Source organism: Puntigrus tetrazona, chromosome 15 (genome assembly GCF_018831695.1).
Source record: "Puntigrus tetrazona isolate hp1 chromosome 15, ASM1883169v1, whole genome shotgun sequence".
NCBI lineage: Eukaryota > Metazoa > Chordata > Actinopteri > Cypriniformes > Cyprinidae > Puntigrus > Puntigrus tetrazona.
The window spans coordinates 17,549,726-17,567,281 of NC_056713.1; the positions used below are offsets into that span (position 1 = coordinate 17,549,726).

A 17,556-nucleotide genomic window follows, 5' to 3' on the forward strand; every position below is an offset into this window, starting at 1 on the left:
GTGAAAGTTCATGATGATGTTTCGGGCTGTTTTGAAGGTGGTGTACTTTAAATGTCAGAGGATGTTTCCATGGTGATGCGCATCTTTGCCATTCTTAAAGGGGGACATTAGATGCACGTTTAGTATGCTTCTGTAAGTCTATAGTAGTGTCCTTCAACAGCCGTGGGACAGAACTTTGCCCAGAATCTGTGAACGGCTTGTTCTACGAAAGTGGTTATGGTTTGTGGGACTTTTGGAATTTCTTCTGAATTTTTTTCATCATTAAAGTGTGGTTGTGTACACACACCATTATGTTGAAACACCGTGTGAAAGTAAATTTTGCATCTGATGTTAATTTTAATAGATGTCACCAGAGCTCTCTGACTGTCCATAGACGGCAAGGGTACTACCACGATCAATAGTCCATGTGGTTAAACCATAATAAAGAGTGTGGTGCTGCTGACATTAGAAAAAAAGCTTGTTTACATGGGACATACTTCATTTTAAGTCCTTATTAAGTTTATATGCCTTGACCAAGGTAGTATCCTTGATGTCTATCGACGTCAGAGAGCTCTCAGAGTTCACAAAAAAAAATAAATTAACTTCTTATGGGTTTGCAACAACATGAGGGTGAGTCCTCCAAGAAATGTGCCCGATGAAATACTGAAGACAGCTTTTGGATGGATAGATAGATCTGATGTGACAACATCTTACATTGCTGCAACATATAAGACTCCTTAATGCAAACGACAACAGGTTCCATAGCAACGACAAAAGAAGAGGAGAGGATGAGAATGACGCACAGCTCTCTCTCTCTCTCTCTCTCTCTCTCTCTCTCTCTCTCTCCTGCTTGAGAAACTTTTTGCGTTAGCTGTAAGATGTGACTGTCTTCCACCTGTAATGCCCTAAACTCACTCTACGATGAGATACAGTCGCTTTCGTGCTGACTTGCGCGAGATCCTCACTATCGCGTTTCATCCGCACAGTAACGCGCTCTTGTCTTTATTCTTAACATCAACACAGTTTCAACGCTCATTTGAAAAAAGCTCTTAGGCAGATATTTTTTTTTAGCTCGGTGTTTGGATAAAATGTAATTACGCTCACATGGGTATGTACGACCGGCGCGACGCCACAATGAGGTCGCTTCATTCTGCTGCTCTCACCGTTTTTACGTCGGATTTATATTTGATATGGATATTGTTGACTGTATCGATAACAACAATCAAAGGTAAGAAATGATCCATTTCAGTAAATCGTAGCCGGTTTATTTTAGAAAAGTAATTGTTTTGATGTTAATTCATTTTATAGGAATTTTAGTAATAGAATAACCCACCAAATGTTAAACTTAAATTGCTTCTTTGATGTTATACGTTACTTAGATTAGATTTAAGCTACGTTTCATATCGCTGGATCACATAAATCTCTCATTCATGAACATTCTTGATCCGTTTAACCACATTTTGCGTAAAATGTGACCTTAACAAATCTAGTAATACTCATGTGACATTTCTGGCGCCAGACTCGCAGTGATTAAGTTCATTGCGCTTTTTCACACCGCATTATATTTTATTAATGGTGAGTGAAATCGAGTTAAACGACGGGAAGCAAAGACGTTATAACGATTGGATAAATGTTCCTTCGGCGCTGATGGAAACGTGAATTGTGATGTAACGCATTAAAACATCGTGTAACATCTGATGCTCGTTGGAAATCAAGATCATTAGAAATTAGTCACTGGAACCCAAACTTTATCTGATTTGAAGCATGAGAGGTTTGATAAGGTCGTGTTTTACAAACCTTGATTTTAAGTGATAAAGAATAGTCATAAGACATCTTGATCGTCAGCAATATTAAATGCAGCCTATATTTAAATCTAAAATAATCTTTATGGCTATTTTTAATGTTGCTGTAAATTGGACTAGTGTTGAGGAACAGGGTACGTTTCAAACTGTTTAGTATGAGGAGATGGTTCAAGAGCTTATATTTAAAAGCCACTGAATAAGATTATAAATACACCGCCAAATTTGCTTTGAGTTATTGAATAGATATGGTCCTGTTTTAAATAAAATTGAATAGTGTTTATTAGTCAATAACATGAAATACAGCATCAGTATACAGCCCTATAGTGTGTTTACCTTTAACGTATAAATAGTCTTCTTGGTAATATTGCTTAGGCCAGTTCTTGAGGAACAGACAGCTTTCCAACTGTATTCCAAAAGAAAATTAAGGTTCCTTATTGCCCTCAATGGTCGCAAGAAGAACCTTTAACATCTATTGAAACTTTTCCGTTGCACAAAACGTAAACCATGGTTCTTTTAAGGATTCTTTACTTTACCGTGGAACAAAAAATGGTTGTGCTGTGGCACGCATTGCTGTGTTCCTTCTGACTGAATAATCTACCGTCAAAACTAAAGCCAAATACGTCCGATAGTGCTTGATTATTAATACAATGAAAATGAAAGTCTATACTGATACTGATTCTTGGGCTCAGTATAGTCAAAGATGCCTATATACGAGAGCGCATGCTGTTGTCTTGGCTACTTTCACAGATGGCATAATGTCTTGAACACTCAGTTCTCACTGAAGACAGTCCAAGACACGTACAGCACAGACAGTTACAAGACATGTTACAGAGGTCAAAGAAAAATCACCCTCTCTAAATTCGTTACATATCTCTTTCATTCTTTAAAATTCACTTTTGCCTCATAAATATGCATGAGTCCTATAAGAAAGCATATCTCTCTCTTTATTTTCTTCTCCCTTACCACGATGCATCTTATCGCTCTCAAAATTAATTTGCATTACAGATTTGCACTGATTGCTCATATGAATATTCCAGTCTAATGTTCCTGTCTCTGAAGCATGTGCCTCAGCAGAGGAGCAAAAGTCTTTATTATCTAACATTCAAAGGAAATGCGTTTTATTTTCAACATGATCTGCACAGTTGGTCCCTTTTCTCGAGGCGTTCGATGTGTGTTTCCCAAGACTGGCATTGTCTGAGTTTTTATATTTTGCAATTGTTACAGATTGTTCTCGTGTTACTAAAGCAATATCTTTCTTTGTCATGCACTTTGTTCAATAACAGCTTTGCAGACAGTTTACATTAAGAGACATTATAAACTGCAAATAAGTTTATAACCCATATGACCTGCTCTTTAAAATAATGATTAAGTACTGAATTGCAATTGGAAAGACGGCTGTATAATCACTTAAAACATGATCAAGGTCTTGGGAGGATAAAAATAAAGCTTTGCTCAGAAAAAAAAAACTGCACTTAGACCACCTGACTGCATATTTACATCTGAAGGACAGCTTGATTATTTGATTGCATGTTACCTCAACTTTGAAAGTAGCCTAATTCATAAAGAATCGTAAGCCTTTGATTGTTTAGAGTGTTCTTGTATTTTGTCCCAGCAGCAGGACTGGAGGGCAGGCCATCAGGAGACTGTCCCCTGGGCCACTTTCCATGTGGCAATGTAAGCATCTGTCTACCACAGGCTCTGCACTGCAACGGCCAAAATGACTGTCCCAACGGAGCGGATGAGGACAACTGTGGTCAGAGCTGTTTATAAATACAGACATCTTTCGTGTAGCTTATGTACATTTACCGCATATCTGATTGGTCACAAGGGATTTATCACATCTAAAAAGCATGAATTGCATCACCCAAATGTAATAAAACTCAAAAGATGTTTATCTATGTAAAGTTAATTGAACATTTTAAAGTGATGAGAGGTTATATTTTGGTTTGGGGAGTCCCCAAAGCAAGCAGGCTGATATGCATGCAAGGTAAAAATCAAACCAAAAAAACCCCCCACACATTTACTGTCTTATAATATGCATTTATTTTTTACCTTACTTGCTCAACGACTCCCAAATGATTCACTCGACGATTCATTTTACCAAACCCCTCTTTGCTGCTTTGTGTACAGCGTTACCGTGGAAACAGCTATTTACCACTTTAAAACCACCTAGTGGCAAAGAAAGAATAGGATTTTAGCATTCAATGCTAATGTTTCATGTTAATGTCAATACGAAACGATTGGGGGTATATAAAAAAACGGCTTGGGATTCGTTTTAAAAACGACTCGTTTCAGTGATTCACAGTCGACTCTTTATTTTGAGAGAACATAACTGTATACACCATGCGCTTTCAGATTTTTGGAAGGATATTTTCATTCTTTTATAGCTGTCACACACTGCATGGCCATTTTCAAAAATTCCTAACAGGGGTTTTAATGCAAAATGTAATGGCAAATACATATTTTAATATAAGATTATTTATATGAACTTACGTGTGTATGTTTGTTTTGAATGAATGCGTGTGTGCTTGTCTCATGCTGACCTCTCATCGATGTCCATCTCTCCGAAGGAGACAACAGTGGCTGGGCAGACCTCTTCGACCAGACTTTTAAAAGGCTTTATCCACAAGACCTGGCTACAGACTGCCGTAAACTGACACCTAATCCTATCATTACCTCTTAACAGTTAGCTGTCTCAGAAACACAGTTTAGACAATCTTAAAACTGCTTGTATCTGTACAGACTGTACCTGAACTGTATCAAATGCATTGTGCGGTAATAGTCACTTACAATATAAGTTTATATTTAAGTTACAAATTCAAATGTATAATTTAAATGTATTTTAAAACAACGAAAGTAAAACAATGCCGCATAGTCATGTTAACTCTATTTTGCTAGTCACTTAGCACAAACTGAATCTGAACGTGTGTATGTGTGTTTCTCTTTTTTCTTTCCGGTCTTTCAGAGGTGAAGCAGTACCCTCATCGTTGCCAGTGCAATAACACTTCAATCCACTGTGTGCACGTCGGCTTGAGTTCCATTCCTCAGGTGTCAGCGAATGTTACCTCCCTGTACGCAGCCTTTGTGTTGTCAACGTGCATTTTATAAATGATAAATGTCTAATTGGTAAAGTTCTGGGCTGAAATTTGAATACAAAGAAACATGTAAAAAATGGTGCACTGCTTTTTTGGGACAGGCTGAATTAAAAGGTAACAGTCAATTGTAAGATTTAAAAAATATATTCTTACAGCCATTTCCCAAAAAGTATATTTAGAAAAACTGGAGATCATGTATAGGCAGGAATTTTGTAAATCTAGAGTGAAATCTGTAAAAAGTAAATGTTGTTTTGATGGCACAATATGCAAATGAGGCCTTTTTTCTTCATTTTGGTGCAAAAATGAATCAGTTTTGAGTGTTTAATTGGCTGTTTTTGTTGCTTTTTGCCAGTTCATTGAAAAGCAACAAGATTCGCGTTTTACCCGATGAGGCTTTCATCAAATACATAAAGCTACAGAGGCTGTAAGTATGAATAAGCATTTCTTGAGACTTTCTTTTAATCCAGACAAGCTCCTCTTTATAATTTCTGTCAATTGTAAATGATTTCATAAAACCTGCCCAAGATAGATGGTGTAACTTTGGTATGCATTGACCTTAAGGAGATGCTTTACTAAAGCCGCAAATCAACTCCGGGGCTTGTATAATGGAGCTGTCAACCTGTACAGCTAATGCCGCATTTATGTGGTACAAAAACAATTGGTTCCTGCATGGAGCTGATTAACGTTCATGATCAGCTTTTTGCTGAATCCACTGAAGCTTTTATGATGAGGCCGTGGTCACCTTCATTTAAATTGAGCTTGCTGCTGCTTGTTAATCTCAGTATTGGCAGGTTGCTTTATAGCTTTCCATTAAACCTCGGATTCTATGAGATTCTGTCTGGTGATTAACGAGCCAATTAAAAGAACTGCTTTCTAGTACAAACTGATATGGACAGGAACAAGGCAAAAAGACTAAAACAAAACACTTATTACAGTATGTTAGTTATATATATATGTTATTCTTTTATTTTTAAAGATGTCAGCATTAATTGTAATTGATATAACAGTTTGTTCTTTTTATAAATTAAGTAATTTTTTCTTATTCGGTAACTTTGATATGGACAGGAATAATGCAAAAACAAACAAAAAAAACAAAAGCTATATATATATACAGTATATACACAATGCTATTTGTATTAAAGTTGTATTTACTTAATCTTCTAAGTACTTTAAACTTAAAAACATTTAGTTGTACTAAAATTGAAATAGGTCAACAATATGGCTGACGAATGTCTTTTGTGTGCAGCTTGTGATTACAAGATCTCGTGATAAGTGACGTTGAGAACGTGACAAGATCGAAATTGAATCAATGTAATAGTTTTTTTAAGATGCGGGGACAAATACTTTAGTGCAATACAAACTAATTAAACAACTAAAATGCAATATCTTATAACATCTCAAAAAGCTGCTGTCACTTTTATTCACTTAAATGCGTCCTTGCTGAATAAAGGTTTAAATAAATGATACATTTTAATTAACTATAGTTTTATAAATGTCATCATTTAAGAAAAAAAATTAATTAGAGTATTAGAAAAGAAGTGGATATGCAACGTCAGGTGTATTAAGTCATTAACATTTTCATAAATACACCAAACTTCTAAACAGCAGCGATTAATATTGTTAACGAATTAATGTTGCCATTCTTTTAAAACCAACAAAGTTATGCAAGCTATGCCAGTAATTAATTTAGGTCTTTTTCCTTTCACTTCAGTGCTGGTGGACTGGGAATACCCCTCTGCGCCATAAAGATTTATAAAGTTAATTCAAACTGCTCTCTGATTGTTAAACTGAGACAAGCTGAAGCTAAAGGGGAGTTTCAATGCTCTCAGACCTTGAGATGGCTTGTCACTAAATCCAACATGAAAAGGCAGAGTCATTGTGGTGTTATTTGAAAGACTGCGCAATTGTATTTCTGTGTGAAGGAGAAAAGTTAACCGAGACCTACTAAAGACGTTTGTAGCTTATTGTTGATCTTCTTGTTAATATAGATTCATTAATCCTCCTCCTCATGTAAATCAATTTCATGAATATTTATCAATGGCCCACTCCTAATCTTTTTCAGAAAGTCTGTCTATATACTACTTCTACTACTAATAATAATGATGATATTTTAGTCTGATGATATGTCTAAGGTCCTGATATTCTATCAGTTGCGTAAACTTTATGCACAACCAACCTGTTTTTTTCCTTTAGGTTTCTCCAGGATAATTGCATTGGAACTGTTTCCATTCGTGCTTTTAGTGGACTATACAAGATGCAAAAACTGTAAGTGTCTATTTTTTTAATATAAAAAATAATGTCACACGCTGGATTTGAAATGAATTCAGTATTCCTGTCCCCTTTATAATACACTATATAGGAACAATATATATATATATATATATATTGACTGAGTGACTGTATCTGCACAATATTTTGTTCTAGATCTTTGAGCCAGAACTGCATCTCCTTGCTTTCCCCTGGAGTGTTCAGCGATCTTCATAAACTCAAGTGGTTGTGAGTACAACCATCAACACATTTTGCGAATTCAAGATGATTATATCATTCATATAGTATACAATGTATAATATCTATAGTGCATTAAAACAGCAGCAGATACCTGTACTGGAATTACATTTTTGTGCATTTTTTTACCAAGAATAAAATAAGATTAGTTTGCAAAATGAAAAAAAAAATAATAGTATTCTTAAATACTAAGAAGTGTTTTTTTTTTATGCTCACCAAGCCTGCATTTACTGAGTACTGAATTTTTTAGTCTCCAAAGCCACACAGTCCTTCAGAAATCATTTTAGTATGCTGATTTAGGGTTCATATCAGTTTATTATATTGGAAACAGTAATACTTTACCGTAAAAAACCTAAAGACGGCATTTATAGCGTTCTAAATTACTTTACTGTAACAAAAATTTAATCCTTAGTCCTGTAGTCCTTGCTGCAAAATAGTTTTCAATTATTAAAATATTTAAAAAAACAATTACCTTTAAAAAAAAAATAAAAACTTTAGAACAGTTGCTGTCAGGGTAAATTAGGAAAGGCAGCTAAATTGATTATTTTGGCTGAAAATTTAGGAGCATTTTTGAAGTGTTATTTCATCCTATTCAGGATTTTGGATGACAATCCCATAACAACAATTACAGCCAACACATTTACCGGCCTGAGCTCCCTCTTCTTCTTGTAAGTCTTCATTCTTTCTTTTGTTGAAACATACCTTGCTATTTGAGTGTGCAGTGCTGCTCTTTAGAAAAAATACAATATTTGCATTGCAACTGCTTTAAGCAAGTGTCCTGTAGTTTTAAATATCTGTATGAGGTTTCTGTTGAAAGGTTATGATGTTCTGATTCACCTCATCTCATCGTCCGTACAGGTCAATGGTGAACACCTCCCTAGAACAGCTTCCACCCTCCAGACTCTGCACCCATGTGCCCTTTCTCAGCTGGCTGTAAATATCCGCTTCTCTTCTACTTAATATAAATGTCACGACTTGCCTGGTTTTGAATTCAAAAGATGCTGGCAGTAGGCAGCGGGGCAGCTCAGGTTTTGGAACAGAGCTACGATGTACTGGTGTACAAAGAAACCGCCTGCTATTCTTTACTCATCAAAAATGTATATCTTACAAGACATTTAGAGTTACCGGTTTGAGCCTGATTAAACAATTGAGCTGCTTGTGGCGCTTTTGTACCAGTTGTCAAGTCACAAGTACTTTTTTTGTCTCACATTCATTCACATTGACTGACAGTGGTGACACGTTTGAAATATCCATTGATGTTCTTGCAATTTGTTTGACCCAGACAGGTGTTTGAGAGTGATATTCAGAAATTACTGAAGGGCTTGTCCCAGTAATGTGTTATATTACATAATTCAGGGATGTGTCTTTTGGAATCTCCCAAAATCTCCAGCATAATCAAGTTTTACATTCTTTGCTTGTTTTTAAACTGCACAACAGTGTATTATTAAAAACTAGAACGCATAGTAAGAGATTTTTGTATAATATTCAAGAACTGTTCAGATTGGACAGTTCTTAATTCCATACATTGTATATATGTTACTGTTTATAGTAGATACTCAAAACATAGTTTTTTTAACCTTTTTTTGACTCTTTTTTGGTTTGAATACTACTAAGGGCTCATCCTTCTTAATAGCATCTCTGTAGTACAAGAACACTATGTTCTCAGTTGCTCATGGTGTCCGTCACAGACAGCCAAGAGCAACAGAATGAGTTGGATTTCACTGATGTGCCGACAAGTGAAACCAAATCATCTTTGACCTTCAGCTCTCATGTTATCTTTAAATATGCGTATATGACGCACACGTTGGTTTGTCTGTATTATATTTACTGAAATGTTTGCATTTACAACATTTTTTGCAATGTGAATGTTTACTCATCTGTGTGCATTGACACGCTCTTTTAAAGGGATTTTGAGGGAAACCGCATTAAGACTTTGGGCTTGTCCACTTTCTGCGGTTGTGAGCATCTGACTGTGCTGTGAGTATTAACAGTATTAGTATTCATATTTTTTGAGCTGAAGCTGATTCTGTATGATAAGCTTTAAAGACTGAAGTCAATATTTCACTCAATGTAATTTAAATTTATACTTGAGAGAAATGCTTAGTTTAAATGACTTTATTTTGCATTATTTTTAAATGTAATAAAAAAATCTGTCCAAATTATATCAGCATAATTTAAATATTTTATCTCAGACTCAAACTTTGTTTTCGATTGATATTTTCTCTGATCTAAATAATTTATAAGTAAAAACTCATAGAGCATGTTAATGTACTGAGTATTACTCGATATTTACAATTATTTTAAAATTTTCCAATTTCCAATAAACTTTAAATTAAAGTTAAAGTTTATTCATTTTTGTGTGCTCTTCATCTTTTTCATCTTCATCTCAAGTGTACATTTATTATATTATTTTTATTTCACTTTTCGTTTTAGCTATTTTAGCATTTAAAAGAAAATGTTAAATGTATTCCTGGCAACTAACTGAAATCAAAATAAATATTTTGTTTCAGTTAACCTTTAATTGATTTAATGTATTCATATTTTAGTTAACTATAATTACAGTAATTTAATTACACTAATTAAAACAAAACTCTCTCTCTCTCTCTCTGTGCTTCAGAAAATCAGTTTCTGAACTTTTAAGGTCCAGCCGAAATCAGAACATTTTAAAAAAGAAAACTAAAATGAGTTTAAGAGAAAACTGTCCAGATCAGGGCCCTCTCGATGTGGTTAATCCTCACTCTTCTTATCCTTGCTGTTCTCTAGGTCATTGAGAACCAATCTCATCAACAGTTTGCCAGAAAACACCTTCCAATCTCTGCGCATGATGAGAGACCTGTGAGTGAAGATGAAGCATTGCTGTGAATTAGTGTGTGTATTAGGGGTGAAACGGTACACAGATGTCACGGTTCGGTACGTACTTCGGTACGGGGTTCACGGTTCGATACGGTTTCAGAAGAACAGGGGAAAAAAGAACAAGTGTGCTATGCTTGGTTTCTTTTCATTTATTTTGAACAAACAGATAGACACACACACATACACAAATATCAGTTCCAGCATTGCTAACTTCGCAGCGCATTTGATACTTTATCAAAATACAATAAAATACTGTTCTTCCACCGATGCGTTGTAGTTGCCCCCATCCAGGATTGGGTAGGAATTGCCTGTATTTGTTGTAATGCACCGAACTGAAATGTCCATATTGTGACGGTTCAGTACGAATACATGTATCGTGCCACCCCTAGTACATGTATATATGGAAACAAAAGGGCTTAGTGAGTTATTAGCGAGTTTAATTTGACATGTCCTCTTCGCTTTTGCAGAGATCTGTCCAGTAACTTGTTAAAGGAACTTCCAGTCAGTATATTTAAGGATTTACCCTCATTGCAGATTCTGTGAGTAAATGTACTGCTGTATGGACGTACACTTCATTATTACATGTAACTGTTGCATAGAATGACCTGCTGCGTTTTCTCGTTTGTAGGAATCTTTCCCAAAACCCACTGGACCACATCCATCCAGGCCAATTTAACCACCTGATTCAGCTTCAGTCTCTGTAAGTAACAGCATTATCTGGGGGTTTCATGAGATTTTCAACAATAAATGTTATGTGCTGTTGCGACCACACACCAAAGGTAGGTTTCCAAATGAAATGAGTCTCGCATGGAGTCGAGTTAGTGTTTGTGGGCTTGTTTCGGGCTGCAGTGCAGATTGATGATAAAACAAACAAACAGCAGATCAGGCTGTGTTCCAGGGTTTGGAAATTCTAGTAATCACTGAGGCTCAGAGCCTGTAGACGGTGAGCGGATGGAGGTCAGCAGAAGGCTCCTGATAAAGGACTTCATAATAAAGTTTGGATACTCTGTTTCTGCAGTGGACTGGAGGGAGTGGAGATCCCAAATATCCAGACAAGCATGTTCCACCCCATGGATAACCTCTCCTACATGTAAATATTTCCTTATCCTTTCAATTAGTGGAATTCCAAATATATCATATACATTGAATACCATGTATATAATAGTGTAGATAATAGTTGGTCAAGCGTGTAAATATAAAATATTACATATACAGTTCAGTCCACTAATATTGGCACCCTTGGTAAATATGAGCAAAGGCACAAAAATTCTAACCTTTCACTGAAGTAAAGAAATTGGAGAGGAAAGAGTATTAAAGTGGGGAGAAAGTCTCATGATGAAATAAACGTTTTTTTAACCAATGTTGGCCACAATTATTGGCATCACTAAATATTCTTATGGGTAAAATGTTTCTGAAGTGTATTCCCATTCATATTTACATTTTTTTTAATTACACCATGGTGAGTAGAAGCATGAAACAGCAATCACTTGCTGTGTCAGAGGGTCATAAATATAAGGAATACAACGGCCAAATTCCCTTAATCATCCATCAAAAGGAGTAAAACCAAAAAAATATCATTCTGATGTGTGAAACAAGATTTAAGATCTTCACAAAATAGAAAGTGGCTCTAAGAAATAAAGCCAAAGCATTGAAGTTCCCATTTCCACCATCAGGACAATAATTAAGAGGTTCCAATCAATTAAAGATGTTACAATATAGACTGGGTAGGTATCTATATTGCCCTTATTCACAGAGGAGGAGGGTTTGAGCGGCCAAAGACTCTCCAAGGATCACAAGGATTACCTGAGTCTTGGAATTTTTTTACTTAAAATTATTCCTGCTCATTAAAAACAAACTCCACCATATTCAGTTGTCAGACACAATAAACTTCTAATGGCAGTGGCTTTGATGACCAGATGAAACAAAAAAAGAGCTTTTTGGCAGCAAAGCTACCGGATGGGTTTAGTACAAACAGGGATAAAAAGTACCCCATGCCCATGGTTGAATTTACTGTCGGATCTTTAATATTGTGTGTCTGTTTTTCTGCCAAAGGTCCTGGACATCTTGTTCAGGTGCACTGCATTATGGATTCTATTAAATACCTGTATCTTCTATCAAATATTGTATCTTCCATCAGGACAATAATACAAAACAAACAACAAAATCAACATAAAAATGCGCCACAGAGCACAAAGTGAGCACGAAGCTTTTGCCATGGCCGGAAATCTGATGGATCTGGAGAGATTCTGGATGAAGGTTTGGTCTGATCTCTAATCAGATGTTCTCCAAACCCTTCAGGCATTATAAGTAGCTGTTATCTTGGGGAAAGAGTGTGCAATAATTGCATTTCAAAAGTTGTGGCCAACAAGAAATAGTGATAGCATTTATTTCACAATGAGAATTTACCCCCACTTTCAGTTGTTTTACCTGACAATGATAAAATTGAATTTTGTTGTTTTTTTAATGAAAGCTAAAAAGGATCAAACATAATGTGTGTGTGTGTGTGTGTGTGTGTGTGTGTGTGTGTGTGTGTGTGTATAAAAATACATGATAAAATATACTGTATCTTTACATTTTTCTTAGATATTTCAAGACGTTTCAGTACTGCTCTTACGCCCCACATGTCCGAAAGTGTAAACCGAACTCAGATGGACTCTCGTCTTTTGAAGATCTGCTTGCTAATGTGGTCCTTCGTGTGTCGGTGTGGGTCATGGCTTTTATCACCTGCTTTGGAAACCTCTTTGTCATCGGGATGCGGACAGTCCTGCGGGCCGAGAACAAACTGCATGCCCTCTGCATCAAGGTTTTGTGCTGTGAGTACCAGAGGTATACATTGTACCTCAATATTTGAAACACTGAATATATTTATAAGTTAAAAGCATGCGGCCAAGTCTTTTAAGAGATCAGCATTAATGACACCAGAGGGCACATGCATTTCTACTATAATTGGCTGATAGTTATGAAACCAATGTGACGCAAGCAGAAGCAGCTGGCACTCCTGGAAATAAACAGTTTTCTAGGGCACCGAGCTCTCAAATTATGAGTGTTCCTGAACCCATCATGTCCTCTCAGTTACATCAAGCACTACGTATAGCAAGGTATGTCTCTATTATCCATTTACCTTAAAAAAAGAAAGTGGATTTCATCTCACTGAAGAGCTCTCTCCTATGCTTTCAGCGATCAGATACGTACAACAGCAGTTGACAGTATTATTTAGTTCTGGAAGAGCGTGTCTAAAATATTTGAAAACCCTTTTCTCCAGGTCCTCTTGCTGTCAGTCTCCTTTAACCTAAGAGTCTCGCTGTTGACAGTCTCCAGCCTGACATTTAGCTTGAAAGGCTGTCGTGATTGGACGGGAAATCTATAAGCTTGTAACAATTCTATTCGCGCAGGATTCGCTCTCTATTACAATCACCTTCAGTAATCGATTCTAACTCTTGCTGGAGTTCTTGAGCTGGTGCTATTAATCAATGCACCCTGTCTGGCATGGAAAACACTTCCATTTTAGCCTACCGTGTCATGTGCTTCGGTCACGTACCTGTGCTGTGCCTCATAAATATTGATTTCTGGCCTGCTGGTGTTGCGATTTGTCTTTTAAAAGTAACATTTTACACATTTCGTATGTGCAGGAACAGCCCCAACATTCTGTCGCAAGACCAAATTGTCAATCAGGAAGCTACTTTTTTTTCATTAATGAGTTCTGCTTCTGGCATCCAGTGAGTAATGGCTGTTTACCACAACGTGCATCTTTTGTCCCTAGGTGCAGACTGCCTGATGGGGGTCTATCTGTTTTTCGTGGGCGTCTCTGATGTGAAGTTTCGTGGCGAGTACAACAAGAACGCTAAGCTGTGGATGGACAGCCAGCAGTGTCGTATCATCGGCTTCCTGGCTATGCTGTCCTCTGAGGTTTCCGTCATGCTGCTCACTTATTTGACCATGGAGAAGTTCCTGGTTATTGTTTTTCCTTTCAGCCACCTGCGACCGACCAAGTGCCAAACATTCACCATTTTGACCTCTATATGGCTGTTGGGTATCTCTATAGCTGCAGTGCCTCTGCTTGATGAGGAGATGTTTGGGAATTATTATGGACACAATGGAGTGTGTTTCCCCCTTCACTCTGAACGTCTGGAAAAGCCCATTGCAAAGGGATATTCCACTGGGATTTTTCTTGGTGAGTTCTGCCACTTGTGGGAAATATTTGATGCATTACATCTGTATAACAGATATTTTGAAATAAAAAAGAGTTACTCTAGTCCCTTCCCAGATGCACAAAGACCATTTATGGAAACTGCAAAAAATGTGATGTCACATCCTAAAGCTTATTACTATATGGCCACCACAATTATTGAACTAAATTGATTTTTTAAGAATTTATTTAATCAAAAATGCTGCAAACTTCAAATAGATTTACTATTTAATATATCTGTTGTCTGTTTAATATATTTTAAAACATTTCTTTATTTTTGTAATGGCAATCCTGACTTTTTTAGCAGCCATTACTTCAGTTTGATTCCTCTGAAATCCTTCTAATATTCTGATTTGGTGTGCAAAAAAGCATTATTGGAAATCTGAATAAACGCATTGTGTATATGTTAACACGATTTGTCAGCATTGTTTGATGAATAGAAAATTAAAAGTAACAGCATTTATCTGAAAGAAAAAATAGTCATGTTTGATTAATTTAATAAAATTATTTTTTTAATAAAAGTTTTAATTTCTCATTTAAAAAGTCTTGCTGACCCCAATATTTTGAAATGGAAGTGTATTTCACCATGTAACCTTTTAACATTGTTTAATTATGTACACATCAACAAATTTGCGCTAGTCATCATAACAAATGTCATTTACATACTCTTAAAGATATAGTATGCAAAAAACAGGGTGGCGTATGTCATGTAAAACTAAATGATCAATATTTTATAACTAAACTTTGACTAACAAATGTTATTCTGAAGAATATGTGTCATGCGTTTGCTCCATATATTCTTAATTGTTACTGATGGCACTCGTTTATTCATGATACCAACCATACTGAACTGATGAAAGCTATTTTCCAGCACATTAAGCCATGCTCTCAGCAGCACACTTAAGAAACCTCTTAGTCACAGTACAGAGATGGCCTTGACCCGTTTTCATTATGCTTTGTGCTGCTGTTCAATCAGAGTTTTATGTTTATACTTGTAGGACTTAACCTGGTGGCCTTCCTCATCATTGTCGTGTCCTACTCCAGCATGTTTTACTCCATCTATAAGACAGGCATCAATGCCACAGAGCTGCGTGGACGTCTGCACAGGGATGTGGCAATGGCAAACCGCTTTTTCTTCATCGTGTTCTCTGATGCCCTCTGCTGGATTCCCATATTCCTGGTCAAAATCCTTTCCCTGCTAGAAGTTGAGATACCAGGTTAGGTGACCCTAAAGCTGCATGAAACAAAGAATGCACTGTATTTTACAGAATGAAAATAAAATGTTTTCTTATGTTCTTTCAGGAACAATCACGTCTTGGGTGGTGATCTTCATCCTCCCCATCAACAGTGCCTTGAACCCCATCCTGTACACCCTGACCACCAGTTTCTTCAGAGAGCAGGTGGAACTTTTATGGTGCCATTGCCAGAGGCAGCCAAGGCTCAAACTAGACCGCAAGAGCCTCACCAGCTCTGTTATCTACACAGACCCCTCAAGGTCTTCTTTCTGCCATCGCAGCTACAACCCACAGACATCTATTTTAGACATAAATGGCAGGTATAGATAAAAAAAATCTATTATGAACATTGCATCTGTCTGTAGTGAATCTACAGAGTCTTCAGAGTACCGGAGCACTGAAAAACCATGTCCTGGTAAAGCCTCTTTGCTGGTGAATAGGATTATTATCATGGTTTACAATCAAATGATACAGTGAAAGCCTACATTACACTATGTATCTAGAGATAGGCTATTATGGTTGGACAACATTGAAAAAGCTGAAGAATAAACATAAAGTGCAAGGTATCTTGGCACTGTGCTTTTGCTGTACATTAGAAAAGGCTTTTATAATAGCGCAGTCTGTTAAAGACTTAAGTCGATACGTTTCCAGATTTCTTGACAGGATTGGTTGTTTTTTAAACCGCAACAGCCAACAGTATATATATATATATATATATATATATATATATATATATATATATATATATATATATATATATATATATATATATATATATATATATGTATATGCTGATTCATTCCCTTTTTAAAGTGTATACACGTATTAAGTGTCAAAAAATAAATCCCAACAAATGTTATGCTGTTTTCTCTGCAAACAAAGTATTACGCTACTTAAGCATCTAAGACGTACGTTTCTGGATGTAAAATAGCGCTGGCTGGCCTTAATTAGGCTACATCCTTCATGTATTTATTTTAATTGGTGGACAACTGAGAATGTTTTATATGATAACCACTCACGGTTGTTAATGGCAACATACCCTGCATCGATTTCGCTTTTTCACACCAACCCGAGAACGGTTAAGTGGCGCCATCTTGTGGATTAGAACGGTTGCTACGGTTACCGACTGCAGAAAGGCCTCGAACACTCACGGTGGTATTTTTATCATTATGGGGACTCTCCATAGGCATAATGATTTTTATACTACAAACTAAAATAATTGTATCCCCCTAACCTCGCCCTAAACCCACACGCGCACCTTTTTTTAAATCTAGAAAAGACTCGGACTCAGTTGAACGCAGATCTGATGGACACTAAAACGTTGGATGAGAATATAAAAATGTAAGTTCCACGACAGTGTTTTTAATATGTTATTTAATTAGTCCAAAGCAATCTAATTTATAAGTGTTAGCCTACTTAATGTTCGTCTTATTACTTTTTTTCTGTTTGTTTAGTGTGATGGACATTGGTCACAGAAATAAAAATATTTAAACGCATCGGTATTAATAGTATTTGTTGTTAAATAAACGTAAATAAACGGGATAATCAGCCGGTCATATAAAAACAAACACCTTCAGGTTTGGACAGGTGTTTATGATTCTACATTTAACGGCTGACTGGACATAATTATTGCAATATTTAACACAACAACATGTAAGTATTTAATTTCTGCATAGTTTTCCCAGTAAAGACCCCGTCTGCGTGACTGACAAGCGAAACACGCAACCAATTTATAAGTGAAGGCACACAGAAAGCGAGGGCGTGGCTAAACCAATGGGAGGAGCTTACGTCTTCTCGCTACTTGTTTGATTGACAGTCGTAACGAGGCAGAGGCTGCTCATACCTCGAGGCAAGTGCGAGAATTTACCCCAGCAGCAGCAACTTTAGGATGGAGCAATAGT

General features: G+C 36.5%; 1 protein-coding gene across 3 annotated transcripts; it reads left to right on the forward strand.

The window, feature by feature from the left end:
• Positions 1–50: 50 nt before the first annotated feature.
• Positions 51–16,346, forward strand: rxfp2b (relaxin family peptide receptor 2b). 3 transcript variants are annotated; one of them, XM_043259694.1, is made up of 18 exons: positions 51–1,207; positions 3,394–3,534; positions 4,352–4,429; positions 4,747–4,852; positions 5,229–5,300; positions 7,070–7,141; positions 7,301–7,372; positions 7,978–8,049; positions 8,240–8,314; positions 9,287–9,358; positions 10,145–10,216; positions 10,702–10,773; positions 10,863–10,934; positions 11,253–11,324; positions 12,818–13,047; positions 13,995–14,405; positions 15,419–15,637; positions 15,723–16,346. In XM_043259694.1, exons 1-18 carry the CDS (start codon positions 1,084–1,086, stop codon positions 15,983–15,985), a joined length of 2,295 nt encoding a protein of 764 aa, XP_043115629.1. In that variant the 5' UTR covers positions 51–1,083; the 3' UTR covers positions 15,986–16,346. The 3 variants fall into 3 exon arrangements, with proteins under 3 accessions (XP_043115629.1, XP_043115631.1, XP_043115630.1); XM_043259696.1 differs by having other exon boundaries at positions 15,491–15,637; XM_043259695.1 differs by having other exon boundaries at positions 3,397–3,534.
• Positions 16,347–17,556: the final 1,210 nt, after the last annotated feature.